At 36.8% G+C, this 24,260-nt stretch overlaps 1 protein-coding gene across 1 annotated transcript in view; it reads right to left on the reverse strand.

Moving 5' to 3' along the window:
- The window catches only part of dnah5 (dynein, axonemal, heavy chain 5), a 111,915-nt gene that overhangs the window by 38,723 nt on the left and 48,932 nt on the right, over positions 1-24,260 (reverse strand). The window contains exons 47-64 of the mRNA XM_041989067.1: positions 22,781-22,927; positions 21,290-21,531; positions 20,698-20,874; positions 19,219-19,423; positions 18,872-19,014; positions 18,361-18,495; positions 15,764-15,886; positions 15,397-15,610; positions 14,935-15,158; positions 13,638-13,836; positions 13,361-13,533; positions 13,138-13,268; positions 10,191-10,344; positions 6,416-6,683; positions 4,819-4,942; positions 4,377-4,484; positions 3,570-3,684; positions 2,700-2,876 (exon numbers count right to left, since the gene is read on the reverse strand). Of these exons, the coding sequence (XP_041845001.1) occupies positions 2,700-2,876; positions 3,570-3,684; positions 4,377-4,484; positions 4,819-4,942; positions 6,416-6,683; positions 10,191-10,344; positions 13,138-13,268; positions 13,361-13,533; positions 13,638-13,836; positions 14,935-15,158; positions 15,397-15,610; positions 15,764-15,886; positions 18,361-18,495; positions 18,872-19,014; positions 19,219-19,423; positions 20,698-20,874; positions 21,290-21,531; positions 22,781-22,927 (3,059 nt within the window). The remainder of the gene's footprint in view (positions 1-2,699; positions 2,877-3,569; positions 3,685-4,376; positions 4,485-4,818; positions 4,943-6,415; positions 6,684-10,190; positions 10,345-13,137; positions 13,269-13,360; positions 13,534-13,637; positions 13,837-14,934; positions 15,159-15,396; positions 15,611-15,763; positions 15,887-18,360; positions 18,496-18,871; positions 19,015-19,218; positions 19,424-20,697; positions 20,875-21,289; positions 21,532-22,780; positions 22,928-24,260) is intronic.

The raw sequence follows: 24,260 nt of genomic DNA on the forward strand, positions 1-24,260 counted from the left end.
ACTAAACATGTCAGAAGCGTATTATCTGAGCTAAAGAAAAAATTAACTGGTCTGTTGAGCAGAGAAAGATGAGCATCGTGGTCTTCCATTAAACCCCAGCAAGGCCACAGCCTGATAACATCCATGCCACACCACACTGAGGCAGTAATTCATGCAAAAGGGGCTCAAACCAAGTACTGAGTTCAGATGCATGACTATACTCTTCACATGGTCAACATTTGTTTTCAAAATAATTTTTTTAATTATTTTATGAAATATTCAAATTTTCTGAGATTATGATGTTGGGGTTTTCATAAGCTATAAGCCATAATCATCAAAATTATAATGAATAAATGCTTGAAATAGAGCTGCAATGATTAGTCGACGTTGTCGACAATAAAAATAGTCAACAATAAATTTACACGTCGACTATTGTCGGAAAAAAAAAAAATAAATAAATAAATTAAAAAAACTACAGTTTTCTTCCCTATCTCTGCTGAGAGTTGCACAACGCACATGCACAAAAAAACAAAAAACAAAACAAAACTACAGAGTGAGACATCGTCTTCTTTTCTTATCTCTGCTGAGAGTTGTACATGCGCAATAAAGTCTGCCAGGGGAAAAATAAGGCAGCGGACCAGGGAGCAAAACGGTGGCAGAGGACGTCAAAAGTCTGGGATAACTTCATGTTAAACTTAATAAATTAAATGCATGTGAGACTTGTAAAGTGAACCTTGTGCACCATGGAAGTACGTCTGCAATGCTCGAACATTTAAAGAGGAGGCACGTCGGACTTACATGACAACCTCATGCAAAATTTCAAAGCTAAAAGTGAAATAAGAGCCATTTATAATAATCATGAGATACATAATCCGATTGGTCGACTTGACGTTTTAATCGTCGGCGACTAATCGACCATCAAAATAGTCATTAGTTGCAGCCCTAGCTTGAAATATCTCACTTTGCATATAATGAGTCTATATATTAGTTTCCCCCTTTAAAGTTAAATTTTTTAAATAAATTAAGTTTTGTGTTATTTTATTTTTTTTTCACCTGTAATTAATACACGATAGAAATATACGGCCATAAATTATAGCACATTTCCCAGGGCTTTCTGTTTGGAAATACAATGTTTCTGTGTGCAGCTGAAAGATAACAATTCTAATCATGGACCTGCCATAGGAGATTGGTAGGCAACTGCCTACCCAGGAGGAAAGCTATAATTACGATGGAGCTCCAGGCCCCAGACCACCTTACTAACTTTAGACACACCAAGGAAGGAAGACTAAAGGCAAAACCTTGAGGCAGCTCCACTCAGCATAACAAGTCACATAGGGCTCTAAGTGGCACCCTGAGGCCCAACTAAGTAAGAGAGCAAGAAAATAAATTGCTTCAATGCACATTCAGCATCACAGTGAAGCACATTAAACTATAACACTCAGTTTTCTGACGCTTTTTTTTTACCCTTCAAGCTAATTTCTAGGGCAAAATGATTCTGGCAAAAACAGCATGGTACATGAATGGGAGAAAATGCAATAATTACTCTGACATCTATCGAACCACCAAGGGAAGCCTAATTTCCCAAAACCTGCATCAGAATTCAGTGCAGTTTCTGTTTTCTGGGAAAAGTCTGTTTTGCCGAATATTCACCTGGCAAACCTCCACTTTCTTGCCAACAAAAGTAATGAGTTTTGTCTGTGTGACTGTTTTATGGAAACCTGGCTAAATAGAGCCATCCTTGATAGAGAATCTGCCAGGCATCCGTCTCTTCAGAGCAGATCAGATCACTGAGTCACAGAGGGAAACAAGAGGAGGCAGATTTTGTTTCTACATCAATGACGGTTGGTAGAAAGATGTAACATTGTTAAAGAGGTTGTGCTGCCCAAGCTTAGTAAACTGTAAGGTAGTAAACTAAGGCCTGCGTGGGAGCGTCACTACAAATTCTGGCTGACCAGATTTTAGGAACAGGACAATAACCCCTGGTCTGTTGTTATTATTATTGCTAATTTTAGTCAAATTAATTTAACACATGAGCTACCTAAACACAGACATGACATTGCAAGCCTTACCAGAGACAGAAGCATGCAAGATCACTAAGATCACTACAATGCATCAGTTAATTAATCTTAGTTCTCAGAGCAGTAGTTTTGATCACTGCCTGGTCTATCTTTTCCTAGACCACATGCAAAAACAAAAATTCACCAAACCTGTTGCCAAGACTGTGAGGAAATGGACCAAAGAAGAGGAGGAGTACCTACAAATCTGCTTCGACTGCACTGACTCAAGTGCCATCTAATTTCTAAAGGATGTCACTGATACAGTGACAGCCAACAACAGCTATTGAGAGGATGTGTGTCACTACCAGGACCCATTTAACAATTATAAACCATGATTTACAGTGCAACTGAGGAAGCTTTGTCAGACCAAAGAAGAGGCATTCAGGCGTAGGGACAAACTCTTGTATAACCAGGCCAGAAACATGCTGATAAAGTAGATTAAAGCAACTAAGAAAAAGCTGAATAAACGTTTTTATTAAAAACATGCTAATGGGCTGATCTGCAAAACTAAAAACTAGTTAGCATCAGATTGTTGAGGCTGTGGGTTCTGTCTTATTTACATGCAAATAAGTGATATGAAATACAGTATGTCTGCCATTGGAAAAGAATATTGAAGAGACACGTGAAAACTGCATATTAAATTTATAAATATGAGTGCCATACTTGCAGAGCAGCCTCTGCCTCCTCAAGAGCCGGCCGGGCGGCTTCGAGTTTCTCCTCAGCAATGGCTTTGTCAGCTGAAATACTGTCTACTATGGCCTGGGCTTTGTCTTTTACTTTTTGCACCTCTACCTTCACCCGCTCGGCTGCCTGGGCTTTTACTGTCACCTCCTTCAGCACCTGGAAGAAAAAAGGAACATGGCCATGAAGCAGAGCACTCTTGATTTTTATCTTATTTTCTATACAGTAGGAAGATATGGTAATCATATACCATACATGCTGATCAGTTTTCAAAGAAATTGAGAGAAACTGAATAGTGGGCATATCAACATGGACTTAAATGATTAGAATTAGTAAACCTTAGCCCAAATAACTACACATACACTCCAAATATGTAGTATAAACTTATCCCATTACATATAAATTCATATAATTTCACAATGTAGTAGAATCACATTTTTACACAAAATGTAATAACCAGAAAGCACTGACTTGAAAGTCTACACTTTACAACTTACCTCTAATGTGTGAAACACCAGAGCACTGTCTGACAAATACAGATTTATTTACTTATTCATGCAGAAAAAAAGGCTATTGATTTCACTTCTGATTATGTAAATGTGCATCTAATTGCACATACACTTACGTGAAAATATTGCAAAATTAACAAGATTATAAATATTCATATCTGCAGAATGCAGATGAGTCTAACATTGGCAGTACGGTTCATCACAGACTGTTTACGTTATAATTCAAAAGAGACAGCTGTTGGAAAGCAAAGTCTGTGGAGAGTGTGTAGAGAGGCACTCTCCAAACCTTAGACAGACAAAAACACAGAGAGAGAACAGGGAGGAAAAAAAGAACTCTGCCTACCATATCAGCTTTGTCATTGGCAACTTGAAGCTCCTTCTCTTTCACCTCCAGCTCTTTGCTGAGAGCTGCTACAGACTCTGATGCCTCCTTCAACTTTTTGAGACCGGTATTCATCCTAATCAAGAGAAATGCCCAATACAGTCAGTCAAGCCAAGTAAAGTTCTTGCATCCTTGTACCTTTGCTCTTACTGCATTTACTTGTCAATCTGGAAGGCAGTTGGAAGTCACTACCAGGGTCCTTTAATTGTAAATATCCACAGGGCTTTTGAAATTAACTACATGACATTCTGCCTGAAACACTGGTCTCTTTGGCACCAGGGGGTGAAAATAGCTGTACATAACATAAGCTTTTCATCACTGGCTTGTTGGTATCACATGTCAGGTCAAATGTTTTAATGTCATGGTTTCCCAATAAATGTCAGGCATTCAAGGGTCAGTAGACTGGTGACCTGTCCAGAGTGTACCCCTGCCTCTCGCCTGCTAATTGCTGGAGTAGGCTCCAGCTTCTCCAAAACCCTGAAATGGAATAAGGGGTATGGAAAATGGAAGGATGGCATTCATAGATTTAACAGTGGATTTCATGAAAATAAATCTAGACACAGTTACTGACATTTAAGACTTGATTACTGTTCCTGACTCCCAAACCATGTAGGACCCTGGCCTGTTGCTTAGTTATTTTAAAAATACATAATACATAAAAAAGAAATGGAGAACTTCAGATTAAAAAACTGAAAGCCATCTTAACAACTGATAAGTGCTATACACCGCTGCAACTATTATTGCATTAATTCTTTAAAGTCTGTTTACCTGTTGGCCAGTGTCTGGACTTCAGACCTTTTCTCTTTATAGATGGTCTTGTAGCCCTGAATGAAGGACAGGTAGGACTTGGGGGTGACGTGGGTGGAGCGCCGGTATCTAAATTAAATTGAGATTGCATTAGATTGATTTCAAGACATTTCAAAATGCTGAAAATTCACTGAAACCTTAATGTAATTATCCAGAATTTTCAACAAATTTAATGCCTCCGAGTCAATATTTTTTTGTGCTAAATTAACTAAAGAATATGTAGCACAAAAGAAATACATGTTATTGTAGCCCCACAAATGGATCAAATGAGGAGATACAATTACAACTATATTTTAGTGTGTTTCTTACTTTATTTAAAACTATTATATTAAACTAATATTTATTTTAAATGACCCAAACATTTATAATCCATAAAAAAAATAATGATAAAAAAATACAATACCTTTGGAAATATTCCACACACTTCTCGGCTACACCATCCTGGAAGGAGCCCATGCACTGGACCACCTCCTTTTTGACCTGAGGGGAGCAGTCTATGTCGTAGACAGATAAGAAGTGCTCCGAAACTGAAGGACATTACGTTAAAAATAAGAATTAGTTCAATAAAAAAACAGATAGTTGATATTTAAAACATAAGTATTTCTAACTTGCTTCCAAGTTAAGCTAGACACTGTCCTCATATGCCACTGTCCTGCAGGTTTTTGACATTTCTCTACTTCAACCTACTTCTAATCCCCTTAAAATGCTCAACTCGTGCACAAGCCTGCTAACGACCCAATATGAGTTAGGTGTATAATGCAGGAAAGCCTGCAGGACAGCGGACATGGAGTAACAGATTTGAACATCCCAGATCTAAAAGATAGATTTCAAGCAGAAATGACTGTCTCTGCTTGGGACATGATGAATTATTGACTTTTGTACATCTATTGTTATAACATCTGAGTCATGTTCCTGACTGATTCAACAAAATACAGAGTGGATATTACGAAACCGAGGGCAAAAGGAGAAGATAATTGGAAAATATTGACAATGTACATCAATGAATAGCAACTGGCTGATAGAAAACAGATAAGCTGAAAAAAACTATTTTATTGGAACAAGCTGAACAGATTTGGAAAAATGTGATACGATTTGGGTTTTGCATTAATTATTTATTGTTTTTATGTCAAACACTTTTTTTAAGCCATCTTGTTTTACTTCCAATTTTTTTTCTACAAGGCTGTATTTCCACAAACATCTTGTTAGTGTCTAGACTTGTCATCTTTTCTCTGCTGCATGTGTTGACTGCTCAACCGTTTTCTACTTTAGTGGCCCCCTTGGTTTTAGTCTTATTAATTAAAGCCCTCTAGTTTCTTCTTTAAGTTGCCTCCAGTCAGCTTAATCCTGCACTTGGGTCCTACTCCTCCCTCAACCATGGCTGATGACAGACACCATAAAATTTCTCTTTCTGTGGATAGCTAAGTGGCCATTTTCTTAGAAAATGGTTCTGTTTAATTGAGTTTTTTGGGGCCTTTGGGCATGAGAACCTATTTTCAACACAATCTTTTCCTGCTATAAGGGTATGAATTAGTCATTTTACTTTTCAAGGTGTCAAGCAGCTGCTTAGATAAAGCCTACACTGATAAATGACACAAGTTTGGAAGTATCTGAATATTTATAAAGCTTTTAAACAACATTACCTGATCTTTTTTTTTTAATGACGACTGTACAAACTAAAGCCTAAACAAGTTAATTAAAAATTATTTGAGGGGAAAATTCCTTGACGTTTATATTTAAATTGAAGCTGACACTTTTAAGTTGGCTAATATTTGTGTAATGAAAGTTGGATAAATAAGATGATTATTACATCATAGGGTGAAAGCGCATGAGAACTTTTTTAAAATAAATAAATAAACCTAGTGATAATTCAGTATTATGATGTTCCTGATCATATGTGATATACCTAATTTCATAACACTGAGCAAAATACCAGCAGTAAAAAAAGTAAAGAAAAACACTAACAGGGGAACAAACTAAACAAAAATACTGGGGAAATGTACCTGCAACAAGTGCATCTTTTGGCCAGCGGCTGAACCAGTCCATGGTGCAACCAGATATCAGTGCTGGAAATTTCAAAGCCCGATTTCTGAACTTTTCCCCAACAGGAGAAAAGCACAGCACAACATGGAGATTATGCCGAACTCGGGACATGAAATACTCATACAGTTTTTCATTGGTGGGTGGTCGCTTAGGAAACTCTCGCCGCATGACAGGGATAAGATCACTGAGGATCTCATCAATCTCATCACGAGCAAATAAGCTGGACACCTGAGGACAGAAACACATTAATTTATGTTACTGACATCGCAACATCATTATTTAATATCTATTTATAGCTGTGTGTATGTGTGTGTAATTCAAAGAGTAATCACCTCATCCCTTTAAACAATATTTTTTGTGCAATTTCATTTAGCTTGCACAAACGTTTCGCTTTTATTAGACCATTTTTCCCTTAACAATTATTTCTATAAAATTCTGATTTAGGCTTGTTTAACTTTTCTTTGACATTTAAAATCAATCCTGAAATGCACGGGGAGCCAATGCAGCAATTGTAAGACTGTTGTAATGTGTTCCCGTCCTCTGGTCCTCGTCAGAACTCGTGCCGCCGAGTTCTGAAGTAGCTGTTGATTCAAAAGGGACTTTTTGGGAAGACCAGAGAGCAGGGTGTTACAGTAATCTAATCTACTAAAAATAAAAGCATGCATCAGCATTATGTAGTTTTGGTAAAATGATCTCTCTCTTGTCTTCAGGACCAATAATTAAAACTTCAGGTTTGTCCTGACTGAGCTGTAAGAAGTTCTCTGCCATCCATGATTTTATATCTAAGACAGTTTAAAAGGACATTGACTGGCTCCAGGTCATCAGGAGACACGGCAATGTAAAGCTGTGTGTCATCAGCATAGCTGTAAAAATCAATGCTGTGTCTCCTGATGACATCCCCAAGAGGTAACATGTACAAATTAAAAAGTATTGGGCCTAAAATTCATCCCTGGGGAACCCCACACTTGACTTCATGAATTTTTGAGGAGCATGTATCCATACTTACAAAGAATTTTCGATCTGTGAGATACGAGTAAAACCATTTAAGAACAGTACCTGAGAGGCCCACCAGACTTCTGAGTCTGTCTAGTACAATCTGGTGATCAACTGTATCAAAGGCGGCACTAAGATCCAGTAGAACCAGGACAGAAAGTTTCTGTGAGTCTAAGTTAGATCTAAGATCATTAGCAATTTTTAAAAGGGCTGTCTCGGTACTGTGGTTTGTCCTAAAACCAGACTGATAATTTTCTAAAATATTATGTTTATGCAAAAACTCATGTAATTGCATAAAGACAAGTTTTTCAATAATTTTCCTTAAAAAAGGTAAATTGGATACAGGTCTGTAGTTATCAAGATTATCTATCTCTAAATTACTCTTCTTCAGAAGGGACCTCACCATTGCCGTTTTAAAGGCAGCAGGGAAGACACCAGTCTGAAGAGAATAATTTACTATGTTTAAAAGCTCACACTCAAAGAAACCATAAAATGTTTTTAAAAGTGATGTGGGAATTGGGTCTAAAAGGCAAGTTGTTGTGTTAAGTTGGGAGAAAACTCGACCAAGCATCTTTGCATCAACCAGGACAAAACTCTCCAGTGTTTCCTCAGGTAAAAGCAAAGCTTCAGGTCTGTTTAAATCAAAATGTTGTTGAGATGAAAGACTGTATCTAATGCCATTGATTTTACTTCTGAAGTGGCATGAAAAATCCTTGCATGCAGCATCTGATGCAGGCATGGAAGACTTATTAAAACTTGTATTTATTAAAAGATCTATTGTTTTAAAAAGAAATTTGGGGTTATTCTTGTTTTCTGTAATAAGATTGGAAAAATGAAGGGTTCTGGCTTGTTTAACTGTTTTATTGTAGGTTTTAAGTTGTTCCTGAGAAATTTCTAAAAAAAATTATTTATTTGTTTTCCTTCATTTCCTCTCTGCTCTCTTGCAATGTCTTTTGAGTTCTTTGATTTGCTCATTCCTCCATGGTGGTGTGGGTTTGGATTTTATTATTTTAGTTTTGAGAGGAGCTACAGCATCGATAGCTGACTTAAGTTTGCTGTCAAAATGATCCAGGATAAAATCACATGATGGAGGTAAAATCTGAGCAGAGTTTGGTTTAAAATTTCAATAAAATTCGCAGCTACTTCAGAAGTAATATATCGTTTCCTCACAGTTCACACCTAGGTCTCCTGTTGGCTAAAAGTGGTGATGTTAAAAAACACACAGTAGTGGTCTGACACAGCCAGGTCAACAACAGAGGGCACACCAGTGGACAGACCATAGGTTATGACCAGGTCCAGGGTGTGTCCCCTGTTGTGAGTAGGCTGTGTGGCATGTTGTTTAAAATCTAGACAGTTTAAAATATTTAAAAACCGCCCTGCAAGAGCATCAGATCTGTTGTCAATGTGTAGGTTAAAATCACCAGTTATCAAAATTTTACTGTATTTTGAGTGTATTACAGTTAAAAAGTCAGAAAACTCTTGTATAAAGCAGGAGGGAGGCTTGGGTGGTCTATAAACAGTCACAGATAAAATAGGTGGGTTGCTAAAAACAAACACATGATATTCAAATGGCGAGTAATTATCAAACAACAATATTTTTGCTAAAATTGATCCTCGAGCAATTGATGCAGTACCCCCCCCCCCTTCTTCTGCCTCCCCTGACTGAAAATAAAAAATTAAAATTTGGGGGAAAAGCCTCAGTGAGGATAGCTGGAGCATCAGCATCAAGCCAGGTTTCAGTTAAAAAGAGACAGTCAATTTTATTCTCTGAAATAAGATCATTGATTATAAAAGATTTGTTTAAAAGAGAGCAGGTATTAAGAAGTGCCATGTTAAAAGTCATAAGTGAGTTCTTTTGTTGAGTAACAGATCTGGAAATTGTAGGGGCTATGGGAATGGGATGGAGACATTGAATGATAGAGATGTGTGACTGAGGGTGTACAGATGTGAACATATTGGGATTATAATGTGTTCTTGCTACAGGTTCAGTGTCTTGCCTAATGACAATTCAACATTTGGGCTGTTGGGATAGACCTGCCAACTCAGATGTGTTACATAAAAATCTAGTAAATTTAGATAAGCCTAATTCAGCTGTGAGTTAGATTTTAAATAGCAGATACTGTTTAATTCTGGAAAGGTGTTCTCAGTTTGTGCAAGTTTAATTAAAGAATCTCATTCTTTCAGTGTTTTTGTTTCTTTTCACTAAATCCCTTGATACCAAGAAGTAGAGCAAGTAACTGCGAGGGGAAAGTGTCTGAGGAACACGTGGTGTTGTGGTAAGCAGCAACATGTGTCTGACCATCTGCTAGGTACTCCCATTGAAACATCACACAAACAACTTGCTCTTCCATTTTGTTTCTCATCTGTGTCCCCTCTGTCACCGTCTTTCACCTGTTGTCATCCAAGCACTACCGCAACACAAGTGTCTCTCTCCAACACGTACAAACATGACACACAAACCTCTCACCTGCACACAAATAGCACTCAAACAGCCTCGCCACTCTTCCCTGGTCCCCACATCAATTTACCTCCCCTTGTAAAAGCATCTGCAGCTTAAATTGTTACCCAAAGAGGGAAGTAGAGGGAGGATGAAACAGAAGCCAGGGGAAAAGAGGAAAACAGGGTTCATACAGTATCAATGCCACCACAAAGATGAGAAAAGAAGACAATGAGGAAGGAAATAAAAGTAAACTAAAGTTAAAATGGGGACGGGAATAAATCCCTCCCGTACAGTCTCCTGACCTCTCCTGATGACAGTACATTGTTCATGTACTCTAGGAAGGATTCGTCTTTGATTTCGTTGTCAGTAAAGATGAAGCTGATGCCCTTTCCCTGCTTGCCGGCTGTTCTGTACAAACCTCTCAAGTCGTCCATCAAGTTGGCTGTGTTGTATGAGCTGGAAATGAACAAAAGCATAAATACACTAAGATTGTTTTTATATATATATATATATATTATTATTATTATTATTATTTTATGACAACAATCTGACTAATCATTGCATAAAACTTCTTCAATTTTTTGTTCAACCTATTTTCAAGAGAAAAGTGAAAAGATGCCCTTACATCCTTAAATAGAAATGTGTATATATATATGTGTGTAAACAAATCATGGGTTTGCAATATTGCTGGCTTTTGTTGGTGGAAAATTGGCAGACACATTTCTGACTTGAAAAGTGATGAGGCATGTCCTAGTTTCCATCTGTTTTTGAGCATTTGTGTTTGAACACAAATGAGCTCAGATAAAGATAAAAAATACCTTGCTTGTCAGATAAACATCCCTGAGATGTCACAGTAGTATATGCCCCAGTACCTACTCTCATGATACCTTACAATGTTTAAACTGAACTTGGCAGCACACTTTATAACAAATAAACATTTTTTCTGAGTCACATCAGTTACAGAACTGATTTTTGACACTTTTACTAAGAAACAAGATTATATGAGCAGCCAAAAGCTTCCTCTCGTGGAGGGATATGCTTTGCCACAAGACATAAATCTCATAACTTTGTGGCTTTCTGTACCACAGATATCCAGAACAGAGCCCTTACTGAACATGATTTAATGGCAGAAGAAAAGTATGAGAATCATCATACAATCAAGCTATATATATATATATATATATATATATATACACATACATATATATATATATATATATATATATATATACTATAACAGTGTTATGTTATAATTTATGGAAAAGAATGACAAAATCATGTGTTATCAGCTGTTAAATACTTGCCCAGGTCTATTTATGCATTTGAGGTCACAGTGAAATCAGTCTTTCAGACCTTTAACAATCTGGAAATTAATTAATAATTAAGAAATAATAAGAGCAAACATGCCCCCAACAAGACAACTATGAGCTGAGACAGTGGAAAAGGTTATAAACATCCTTCCAGAACGCAACTGGGACAGATTGTGGCAAGTTATTGGTTGTTCCCAGTTAGCTATTTGGAGCAATTTGGAGCAAATACCAACAGAATAAGCTAGTTGTAAAAGGGAAGCACATAGGATGGCCAAGAAACATATTAGGATCAGGACAGAAAAGCAATATGCATTGAAAATAGATAATGCACAACAAGTGATAAAATGGGGGTGGAGGATTTACATCCTGGTAAGCTAAATGCAAAAGCTAATTACTACTAAATAGAAGAAGACAAGGATACAGTGAGCTAAAGAAAAGCAGTCATTGACCCTGGGTGACTGGGTAAAAGGGATAGTGGTAACAAGGCCAGCTAACAGTACGGTCCAATTTAAAATGTACAAGTTAAGTTGAAAGAGTGCCACCCTGCAAAACTGATCTGTAAATTGCTAACGGGGAAAGACGGGAATAGATTAATGGAGAATTGCTTTTCATTAGTGATGTCCATGCCTCCAACAATCCAAGCTATCATAAAAGCCACAGAAAAAGCAACAAAGTACTAACTGTGCCTTTTTTTATTTTATGATTTCATAACATTTCTTCATTTTAATATGTATTAACTTTGTATGCAATTATTGAATAAGTTGTTACTACTCTTGCACAGGTAGGCTCTGGAGGTAGCAGTTGGAGGCAGCTTGGCATCTTTATTCATTCATACTTCATTCATATGTGTAGGTTGGAGTAGAAACCTCTGAGAAAAGGTATGAAGAGGAGGACAGCAGACTTAAGCCCATGGCATGCTTGAGGGAGACAAACTAAGTCGGCCAAACATTCTGCTGTTTAGTAACAAACCGAATTCTAGCAAAAGCTGAACATGGTGACTAAAGTTTGACTTGTAGCATCTGTCAGCAAACATGCCTGTATGAAAAAAGTCAGTCAAGTTAGCTAAAAAAAAAAAAAAAAAAAAAAAAACAGGTAAAAAGTTGTATCTTCTCTTATTTGAAAAAAGTGAATGCATTTCCAAGAACAGAAGTGCCCTAACATAGATTATCATGACTGCTTCCACTCAAAACATATGAAATCCTGTAAGGGCTTGTGTAACTTGGCTGGAAAGCACACAATGAAATAGAAATACATGGAAAGAAAATACCAAGATTGCAAAGTTTGGTATGGATTGTTTATACAAAAAACAATGATAAAGTTTAAAGAGAAGAAGAGTCACATTGAATCTGTGTGAATAAAAAAGACTTTACTGTACTGAATGTGAATCCAAAGGTCAATTTGTCTGCTTGTGTGTTACAGAGAAAAACAAGCAGATGAAAAATAAGGAAAAAGATACACAATAGATGTCTGATATCTCTAGAGATTATTGTGAAGCCAAAGCTCATTCATATTAATAGCAACCACTAAAGTTTTTTGGGACTTTGCCGATGGGAAATATGATGGCCACAAATGCACACAGGGACTGAGGGGGAAAAACATTTGACAAGCTTGAAGAATATGAAAGAAGCCAAAGTAAAAGAGAAAAAATGAGGCAGACAGCACTGTTGACAACAAGAAGAAAAATGAGGCTGTTAATGGAAAAAGGTGTTATTCTTACAAATCAACCATAAAAAAGTGTCTCAGTAGAAAAAAAAGCATTAAAAGGACAAAGCTGCAAGGATATCGTGCCATAAATATCAGTGTGATTAAATTTGTTACAGAAAGCATGTGGTAGCAGGTAATTCATGCCAACTGCTGGCTCTTAGTTGGACAAAGTATTTTCTTAAATTCTAGATCTGATAACATGAATTCAACTTCCTATCCTGCATGAGAGAATTACCGTGTGAGAGTGATCTGAAAGATCTTGTATCCAGCTATGAATGCAGCCAGTCTAGTCAGGCTCTGTTTGCCTGAACCCCCAACACCCACCAACAAGGCATTACCTCCGGGTGTACGGATTATTCTTGACACCTACAAGCATAAACATGCACACATGAAACTAGGATAAATAAGCACATATACATTCTGACATTGTGATAAGCATCAATCAAGGAAAACTTCACCTTGATCAGATGTATCATTGCATCCTGAAAGAAGACCATGTCCATGCCAGTACCCCTGATGCTCTCATTGTAATGGCACAGGAACATGTTCAGGCGTTCCTTTAAACTCTCAAACGATTCAATAGGCTCGTACACTTTGGGCAAATCAAAATCCAAATCTTCTGGCTCTTCTCCTGTAAGGAAAATTGTTTCATATTAAAAGGAAAATATCTAAAGTCAAAGAGGGAATCAAACCACTGATGACATCTTCCTCTATATTTTCTTGTCTCAATGGTACCTGTAGCTTCAGGGGCATCTTGTAAGAAGTCAACAAAGTATGTTTCTACTCCAAAGTCCACAATATTCTTATACTCCTCTCCGAGTTCCTCTTCCACCAGTTTTGCCAGGGCTTGGTCAAACCACTCCACGTCATCAGGCACTGTAAATCTATCAGCTATCACACGTTTGCACTCGTGCTTCCAGAGAGCCAGCAACACCTAGGAGGTCGTGTATCTGGGTTAATGATTTCATTCTAAATAGAAGGAAGCTGTACAAAAACAGATGCTTACAATGGCCAGTTGCTTCTCACACAGGTCATTTAATTTTCCCAGCAGACTCTCTGCTATAGGCTTGGCTGTAATACCAGTCCCACTAGCTAACTACTGGCTGGAAACTGGGTGACTTCAGAAACTCTGTGTCTTCATCTTTAACCACTAGCATCACAAATTTGCGACAAACCATGTCTTTATTTTTTTTTTATTTAACCTAAGCATTTATTTGTACTACTACTATACTTTTATTTTATTTAGACTTATTTAAATATTTGTTCTAGTTACCAATTCATTATCAATTATATAATGTTTAATTGTAGTTCGTTTTATTCCAGTTTTTTCTTTTTGTAATTTTTCGCTTGTTTTTTTTCTGTATTCATTTGGTTTTTCGATAACTGTATATAAATTCAACCATTAAGGAGATAAAAGTTCTGTTTTAGCTTCATTGCATAGCATAACACAAGAGTATGACAAATGCCACTGATTAGAAGAACTGTTTTGTTCTCTGAAAAGGATTATTGAATAGGTTTAAAGGCAGTTGTACACCTCTGCATTTTGATTGACAACTTACGTTGACTTATAGTTATTAGTTTTGTCTTTTGTAACATAGAGCAATTTGAGTTTTACTGACAACCTTTGCAGGGATTTCTTTTATAATTCATTGGTATCATTATTTAGCATGGTCACAAACTGAAGGTTACCATTGGATCTGTAGTCATAAAGTGGCTCTACAACATAAGTAAGGATTCTGATAATGCTATCACTAAGGCTTATTTACATCGATGGAAAAGTTCAAGATCCATGCAGGTTTGAACAATGATTTCTGGATGTTCAAAAAAACAAAAACAAAAGGTACTTCCTTAAAATCTGGATTCAAGTAAAGATTTGTTTTACTGTTGCAACTTCCAATGTCTGAATTCTACTAAAATTACAGTTTTGCAAGCAAGAATATATTAACATGACAACCAGGCTTAACAACTAAATGAATTTCTTAGAAAAAATACAAAATAAATACAGCAATATAGACAACTAAAAATTTTTCACCTGGACAGAGTTCACCACCTCAGCAGTGGTGATGAGCATGCCTTGCCAGACTCTGGACAGATCCCTCAGGTTGAAGATGTAATGAAACTTTGCAGGTGTTGGAAGCATCTTGAGCTTGGTCAGCTGCCAGAGTTGGCGAGTCAAAGACACCAAATGAGGAACAGTGCTTTGAACTTCCTCAATAAAACCACGACGTGCACAGAAGTGGCCTTCACCAATCACACCTGTAGGACAAGGTTAACAGTCGGAGAAGTTTTTATCATACATATGGTATACATAATGCATCAAGAAAAACCACTGATGGCCATTATCCAGTTCATAATTTACACAAAGACATATTATAGTAAATAACCTCAACTATGAGCAAAATAATCTTTACTGACATATTTTGAGAATTTTCATAAGCTTGCATTTTTTATACGATTTATGACTGAAAAAAAATTTCCACAATGGTTTACCCACCAAATATTTTATCAATGGAGGCATTGGAAGGCAGGGTACAGTTAAAAATCGAGAACTGCCTTTTTAGTCTCTGGGGAATGTCATTACGGCCTCCTCCTGGATGAATCATAGCTCCCAGGAACTGAACATCAATTATATTGGTGAACTCTCCTGGTTTCTCCAGGTTGAAAAACCCATTCTGCTCCATCAGCTGCCTTACAATCTCATTAGTTACCTATGATCAAAGGAAGAAAATAAGCCTAAGAGTGAACATCATGTTTATTAAACTAACAGAAAAATACTTAAAATTAATCATATTTCAAAGACTCTTTCATGGAAATCCTAATATGACAACTAATTGATATAAATTACTATATTGATTCCCTACCTGGTCTCCCCACTCATTGATGACAGGCATATTAATATCATCTATAAAAATGGACATTTTCTTCCCAGCAGGAGGGCCATAAGTGGTCCCCATCCTCTTGTCCACATAGCTCTCTACTGTCCTCTAAAAGAAAACAATTATTAGCAGAGGGGAAAAAAGAACATGTTAAAAAACAAGACAGTAAAATGATGGATGGAAGAGATGGATTACTTAAAGACCCATTCCAGTGCTTATTTGGAACTATTTAAAATGTTCTCAGTGGTCTTCAAATTTTGATTATGACATTTTTGGCAAAAATAACAAAACCTTTTTCCAGGACTCTGCTTCAGCAGAGAACTAGTAGCTCATTAGCAAATTGCCTCTGAGTTGTGGGCGGAGTCAGCCCTGCTCAGTGCCCTCCCCCATTGGCGCCCAACACCCCTCACGTGACTATGTGCTGGCTCTAGCAGTGCAGAAAAAAAAAAAAAGGCATGTAACATAGGAGCTATGCTAACCCATGTCTTCCCTGAAGTGTTGACTGAAAACTAACGTGTGGTTTGTTGTGTTGTGATGACTGAGAAAGCTAATCCATTGCTCTCTCACAAAACAAAATTTTTGGTGAACAATAAAAGCTAACGTGATTAGCAACCCGCTACTGCACACGTGTCGGTCCGCCAATTCCTCATCCTCCGAGTCAGAACGGGTGGAGAGGGCAGGACAGGAGCTTGTGGCCTTGCCCTGTGGGTTTATGACGTATAAATGAAGGTCTGTCTGAGCTCACCTTTTTCTGCCTTCGATTGAATCACAATGATTTAAATGCAGAAATACTCAGAAAAGCCATTTTAATCAAATTTTTCACAAGATATGTTCTCTAGCGTTAGATAAATGCCACATGGGCATGTCAACAAAATGAAAAACATGATTTTCACCGGAGTATATGATTGTCACATACTTGTTTATTTAGTAACGTTAGCATAATAAACAACCTTAATCCAATAATTCACATGAAATGGCACTACATGTAAGAATTCCTCTATTTAGCTAAACAGCTGCTAGCATAAAACATGCTAAAGAAGAACTTCTTAAAAAAGGCCAAATTATTTTAAAATGTAAGTTTGTTCCTTTTTTAAATCTGTGTTTAAGAGATCTGGGAAAATTGCTACTTTAAGCTAGTTTAGCTAGAGTATAAACATTAGCAACAGTTAAACAGCTGCTATCATGAAACATGCTCATTTTATCCTTTATTTCCCATACTTGTTTTTATGTCAAAATTAAGTAAAATAAGCAAATTCCATTAACTCACTTGAAATGGCATTACATGTAAGAAATCCTCCTTAAGCTTAAGTGTTTTCTTTCAAATGTACACGAACAGTTAACAAAACACCTGCTAGCATAAAACATCTTTTTTGTGTTCATAATTTTTGCTTACTAATAGCAGGTTAGCTAAACAGTTGCTAGCATAAAACATGCTTATTGTATTAATACTTTTTTGCTTACTAATAGCAGGTTAAGTGAACAAATTTAGTAAGAACTTCTAAGTCATGTCCGTCCGCCAACTCTTCGTCCTCAGAGTCAGAATCACTGTTGCCAACTCCTCAGTAAGAAAAGCCATTGGCTGTCCTAAAAGTCGCTAAATGGCATCATCGCCTAATTTCTCATAAAAAATCTGGTACATTTAGGCTAGGTTCACACTGCAGGGCATAATGCTCAATTCAGATTTTTTTGTGAAATCCGATTTTTTTGAGAATTCATTCACATTTCCAATTAAATGCGACTTGTATGTGATCTCCAGAACCTTATGCGCACCAAACGTGTCCCGTATTCGTAGAAGACACGACGACGTGACAGTGAGTGTGCAGGTGACGTCTTCGTGTTTGCGGAAGTAAACATGGACGGTAACAACGGAGCTTATGTTTCAATTTTTAATTTATTATCCAACCGTAGCCAGCACATTTTTGATGGCATCATTTTAAGGAGGAGATTGCAAAAGAGGAGAACCAGATTTTTGGCCATGGCATTTTGTGGAGCAGTGGCAGCTTGTGGAGGGGGGAGGGGCATGTGCAGCACCGACTCCACATTGAAAAGACTACACTACATTCATTCACGTCAATCGCTATATTTGTCGCTTGTCCCTTTTGTGAAAAAAAGTTGCTAGAGGGGTCTGAAAACTCGCTAAATATAGCAACAAAGTCGCTAAGTTGGCAACACTGGTCAGAATGGGCAGAGAGGACAGGGCAGGAGCGTGTGGCTTCACCCTGTGGGTTTATGACGTGTAAATTAGGGTCTGTCCGAGCTCACTTTTTTCTGCCCGCCAATGATTCACAATGATTTAAATGCAGAAATACTCAGAAAAGCCATTTTGATCAAATTTTTCCACAATATATGTTCTCTAGCCTCAGGTAAATGAAAAATATGAAAAACATGATTTTCACCAGTGGGTCTTTAAGCTCCACCGAGAAAAAAAACATTCTGGTCTTTTCTCCACTTTAATAAGTTATTAAGTACATGATAATCTATGGTAAGATATACTGTTTGCAGATGAAAAATGAGGCACTGACCCATAAATCCAATATATCCAAGTCCGTTAAGAGAAAAGTAAACAAGCTGTCCTACGTTACCTGAAACATGAGAGGAGTGGTAGCAGAAGAGAAGTTAAGACTCTTGCCGATGTGGGTCTCAGGGTCATATTTTGACATGTAACCCTTGATGATAACAGTTTTGGCTGTTCCTTGTTCTCCAATCAGTAAAACAGACTGCAGAAAAACAAAAATAAAAAATAAATGAAAAAGAAAGAATAAAAATAAAAAAAGATCTCAGTGTTCATTTATGTGTTCAGCTGGTTCAACTCAGATAGCATTATGTTATAGATGGAAAGATTATTAAGCGGGTGGGATTTCTCTAGAACTTAAAGCTTTACAGACTTAATAAAGAGGGCATGACCACACTAAATATTCCTGCAAACATCACCCTCTTGGTCTTCTGTCACATGAGGGATGATTCAACGCTTTTTGTCCAAGCATTACATTAGCACAGACAGAAAAATGAGACATCAGTTTGCATACTTCAAACTCATGAACCAAAACCATTTTTCTGAACTCAGATACACACTTCTTGAGTTATTTCCTTTACCTTGCCTTGCTTGGCAATGGTTTGAATTAGGAAGTCTGTTCTAACATTGTCAACATTGGGGACCAAGATGGAGCTGTACTCTGGGGTAAAGTCAGATGGATAGACATATTCTTCAACTCTGGTGTTCCAGTGGACCCAATGGCCTGGAAGAAAAAAAATTTGCATGCATTGAAAACGTGATACTTAAAAGTAATCTACAAACATATATACAGTATACTCTCATATTGCACATCTTGTAATAAAGTCCAGCATGAACCATAATGTTTTAGCCATTAAAAAAAAAACTTTTGTATGTGTTGGCATCTAATGTTTTAGGTAACCTCATCTGCTCATAAATGTATGATTACCATCTGCTGTGACATGATAGTCAAACATGGTATCCTTGCTATCAGGAGGAATGTCTGGCAAATTTAGACAGATACTGTCATTTCCTCTGAGCCAAAACTCCATCTTCCTCCGGTCGTCCAGCTCGAGTAAGGAGCCAGCGCTCCACATGAGGGCGAAGACATACAGTCGCTCCAGGTGCTGTCTAGATAACTCACCGCTCTGCTCCTGTAAAGTGAGAACCATTACACTTTTTATGGTTTATTGTCTTTACAAACTGAAAATAATAGTGGTGGGACAGCCAAGACAGCATACACTGTACATATGCACAATACTCAAGCTGTTGCGAGGTCTCTACATTCTCGTAGGTTTCAGACTCTGAATTGCATTTATCTGTTTTTGTTTTCTCATTCATCTAGACACAACTTTGCATAATCACAATACATGAAAGAATTCCGCAACACAATATATTACACCATGTATAACTGCAGTTAAAATGTAGGACAGCTGCTTGACAGCTCATATGAGGTATTTGAAATGATATGCAGCACTTCTTATTTATTTATTTTTTATTTTTTTTCTTCAAAGGTTGAGCTGAGCATTGTGGCCTAACATCTCCATTTGTTTTCCTTTTAGGTCTTTTCTTTCCAAAGGACAATATTTCAGAAGGCTTATTCAAATAAGACTTTGCAAGCCCAAGCTGTGCTGACATGTTCTTTTAAGATATATATTTTTAAAAAAAAAACTTTGTAAACCTTCAGATTAACGTGCAGTAAAAACTGCTTCTTTTAGATAATTGCTCATGCTATTCCTTCATGGAACTGTTAACACACACCTGAATGCTAAAACACAGCAAACTTGTGAAAATTTTAGCTTTTATAGAGGCGATTACACCTGGTAGAGATTAATTCATCTAGTGCTGATCAGGACCAGATGGTTTTTCTAATTTTCCTCTAAGTATTCAGGCCTTTTACTGAGTTGTTGGTTAAAAAACTTTATCTTAACACTAGCATTTATAGGCTGAAAGGGATAATGCTACAATGACCATGTTTAAATGCTGGATATTAACACAGAGGAGATGCTCAGTGTCTGGTTTTATCTACACATGTTGCTTGGGCACTGTGGTCTTTTGGTTTGGTTTTGGTATTTGTTTCATTAGTTCAGAGGACTTGATCTAGAATGATAAAAACTTCTGTGCTCTTTGACATTTTCACTCTCGTGGAAATTGTCTTGTACTTTGCTCAGATCTGTGCCTTCACAAAATCCTTAAAATAATTCCCACAAACTCACGGCTTAGTTCTTATCCAGACATACACTGTCATCTGACACTAAAAATGCCAGAGTGCCTCAGAGTGCCTGAATCTTTTAGCCCCTACATATAACTCTTTATTTTAGCAGTTATTTTTTTCTGCCGGCAGGACTGAAGCACTTTATCAAATACACAGTGTGTGCAGCTTAAGTGCAGACTGTTCCCATGGGTGAAAATTCAGACAAGACCTTACCTTTGATGGAATGAGTCCCTGCAGCATGTTTATGCACTGCATGATGACAAAGGCCTCTAGCATGTCCATCTTGAAGTCTAAAGACTGAACACTGAAGCGGTACACCTCAGAGAAGGAGGAGGAGAAGAGCTGCCTCAGTACCTCTGCTTCCTGAGGAGAGCGTTTCTTTAACCAGCCCTGCGAGGAGCAAGAGCATCATGGCGGTTTGTTGTAATTACATAAGCTGCTTTCTTTTTCAACAATATGTAAATATAACTACATACGTATTTCAAACAATATCTGTGTATTAATGTTCACATAAACACTGCATAGTTGTATGTTTATTTTCAGGTGGAGCACAAATGTAAACAACCCAAGGCAATTTATTGCAAATGGTCTTGCAAGAGTGACAGAATTAAATCTGCACTGAATATGAAGGATTTTGAAATGAACTGCCCTTTTCAGATATTGCCATGCAGTGTAAAGACCACTGCGTTGTTAGACAGTTGTTATGTAAAAGATGCATGGTTTTATACAATACCACAAACCGCAACATTTTAATGTTTGTTTGTGGAAAAATATTAGTTCAATAATTAGTTTGGAATTTATTTACCTCCAGTATGGGGCTCCAACTGAGCACAGAAGAGCTCATGAACACCATGCCATTGCGTGACACAGTGGCCGGTGAGGCATTGTCAATGTTATGTGGCTCAAAAACAACCTTACAGTTGGGGGCCATGGGTATACGGTCTCCATTTGCAAGTGTGAGAGTTCTGTTGTCATCCAAAACTGAATTTAGGTTTTCAATCCAAATGGCATCAACAGGTCCATCCAGAACAATCCAGATGTGCTCTCCTGGGAGATAAGACAGTGTACATGTATATGAAAATATACCAAATAGTCATGCTTGTAAATATTGGGTGCACATTGTGAGTTAACAAGAACCATACAGCCATGAAGTACAGACCTTTTACAACATGAACTGCTTTTTCTATACTGAAATCCTTAGATAAAAGCAACAAGCAGCATGAGTGAACAGGAAAAAGCTGCAAAAAGCTGATTACAGGCATATGCAACATAACTTATTCAAAGATATGCAAAGCAGCATTAAAACATAAACAAAAAGTACATCAGAATATTTCAACATATTTGAGTAAATAACAAAAATCTATATTCATACGGTTGCAGACACACATTTTTAATGAGTGTAGGTCTTTTACTAAGTAAAAAAAAAAAAAAACAGCCTGCAAGTCATGTTTTGAAAAATAAAAGGATGCAGGAATGTCCCTAGGTATTTATTTTTCCCTACAGTGTTAGCAGGATTTAATTGCTTTTCTCTAAGTTACTTAAGTTTTCAAAGGAAAAAAAATAAAGAAAACATTAATATTCTGGGGAATCATTTCATTGTCTGACGAAGATTCTTTCTCATACTTTTGCTCGTCCTTTAATGTTGACAGGATACTGTTATGAAACCATTACTCATTAGGTCCTCATTAGGAGCCATTAGAGGTTGTATTTAAAGTTTTGATGTTGTCAGTATCATACTTCATTGTAGAGAAGAGGAAAATTACAGTAAAACCTTTGGAAAAGTAATTATGTATAAATTTATAATATTAACTTCGATAACATGTACTGCATTAGTGGTATTTTTACATTCAATCTTGATAGAAAAGAAACAGCAGAGAGATTTTCTTCATTGTAATCTGACTCATTTAGCTCAAAAGACTCAGGTCAGATTTGACATTATTATAGTTTATGTAGAATGTACCTAGAGTTTTTTACAATATCAAATAATATGTAATTTGAAATAAATTTAGTTTTTAATTTAATAAATTAAAAAATAAATTAAATTTGTAATTTCATTGCACTTTTTGTTGCAATGACATTAAAGTTCTATTCTATTCTAAATACCTATTTTTCTTCCAAACGTAGGCTTTTTAAGACAATGGACAAATGTTGTAGAACATCAGGGTGATTCTTATTCACACCTGTTCTCTTGTTGCTAAAGAGCATCTTAATTGCCTCTGCCAGAGAGCCCACCAATGATTTTAGATTTTTCATTGTCCATGTATAAATGCAGTGTTGAGTGAGGAATGTTCCTGACCTTTCTTTGCTCTGAGTGTTTTCCTCCAAAGTGTAGAGAAGATGCCGTCGGTCCAGTCATTTGTGGCTACATCCAGCCGGCCAAACATCTGAGGTGCAGTGATTGCTTTGGGGTTCATGCGCATCTCTCTGTGGGGTTGACCACACTCTGGGAGAAGAATAAATTGACATTTTGTGTATCAAGTACCAAGACAGGAAATAATAAGACATTTATTCCATCCAGGTGTCTGTGATGTAAGTAGGTTTTTCTTATATATTGTTAGACTTTCATGCTTACAAATGAGTTTCCTCTTACAGTAATTAAATCACATGACTCATAAAAAAGTGAAGCTTTTTTTTTTTTTTTTTTTGCTTTTAAGTTTTTAGGTTTTTTATGAGCAAAAAGAAAACCTTTTTATACAAACATTTTTGTGTGTTCAGTTAAATCTTTATACCTATACTAAATTCCCCAGTCAGGCATAGCTAGGGCAGCTTGTAGAGCTCTGGGGTGCTAATTAGGTCCATAGCTGCCACTCCAAGACCACAAGCCTTAACTTGTTGATTATTTCTTGCATAACAAAGTAGTGTTTCATATATATATATATATATATTGCCAGCTAAGTTCTTACTAGGTGATACTGCGGCAGCCAGTTTATATTGTTTTGTAGAAATGATAAATATTGTGTCTATCTTCATTTAATGTAGGTTCAGTTTAGTTAACCATGGTATGTTGAAAGTGGGTTTGCTGTGACTGTTGTATCTCTTACTCCTACTTAAGTTACAGATGACTGTCTTTATTTCTTTTAAAATTGACCACATGACTAATTTGTGTTAAAATATATCTTATTTACATTATGTACATTTGTAGAGTACTAGTGTCGATTAACAGTGACCGTGTACCACCGTCTTTGGCTGTGAATTAATTTATATAACATGACTGTGCATTTTGAAGGTAAATAAATTAAGAATGAAAGGATATGCTGAGTCTGTGTTATTATTGCTTTTCATTTCAGCCTCCAATGTTAAACCAGCATACTTCAACTGCCACCAACATTTAATTCTACTAACTCTTTATAATACTCGTAATCTACTTGATGTATTTAAGTGTTGAGAGGTTTTGGTGAAGTTTATGCAGTTTTTAGTTTATACAGTTTATATAATTTGTTCCTGATATTCTGTTTGTTTCTATGTTTTTGTTTTTGGCACATGTAATTAAATACAACCCTAAATTTTCTTGATAAGTACTGTTCTGCTGTGACCACCTTGTTTTGTGCCTGGACTTGCATTACATCTGGCTACAAACCTTGTGCTTAACAGGGAAATCACCATTTCATCATCAGTATGCAAACATATTTAGAGAAGTGCTCCAAATTTAATCATTTCCTATGCTTTAAATTAGGAACCCATGGTGCCAAGTATGAACTTTCTATCATTTCTTTAACTATCAAGCTTACAAATGTGTGTCTACAGGGTAAAATTTTCTGGCATAATGACATGGTGAC

Source organism: Melanotaenia boesemani, chromosome 6 (assembly GCF_017639745.1).
Source record: "Melanotaenia boesemani isolate fMelBoe1 chromosome 6, fMelBoe1.pri, whole genome shotgun sequence".
Classification (NCBI taxonomy): Eukaryota; Metazoa; Chordata; class Actinopteri; order Atheriniformes; family Melanotaeniidae; genus Melanotaenia; species Melanotaenia boesemani.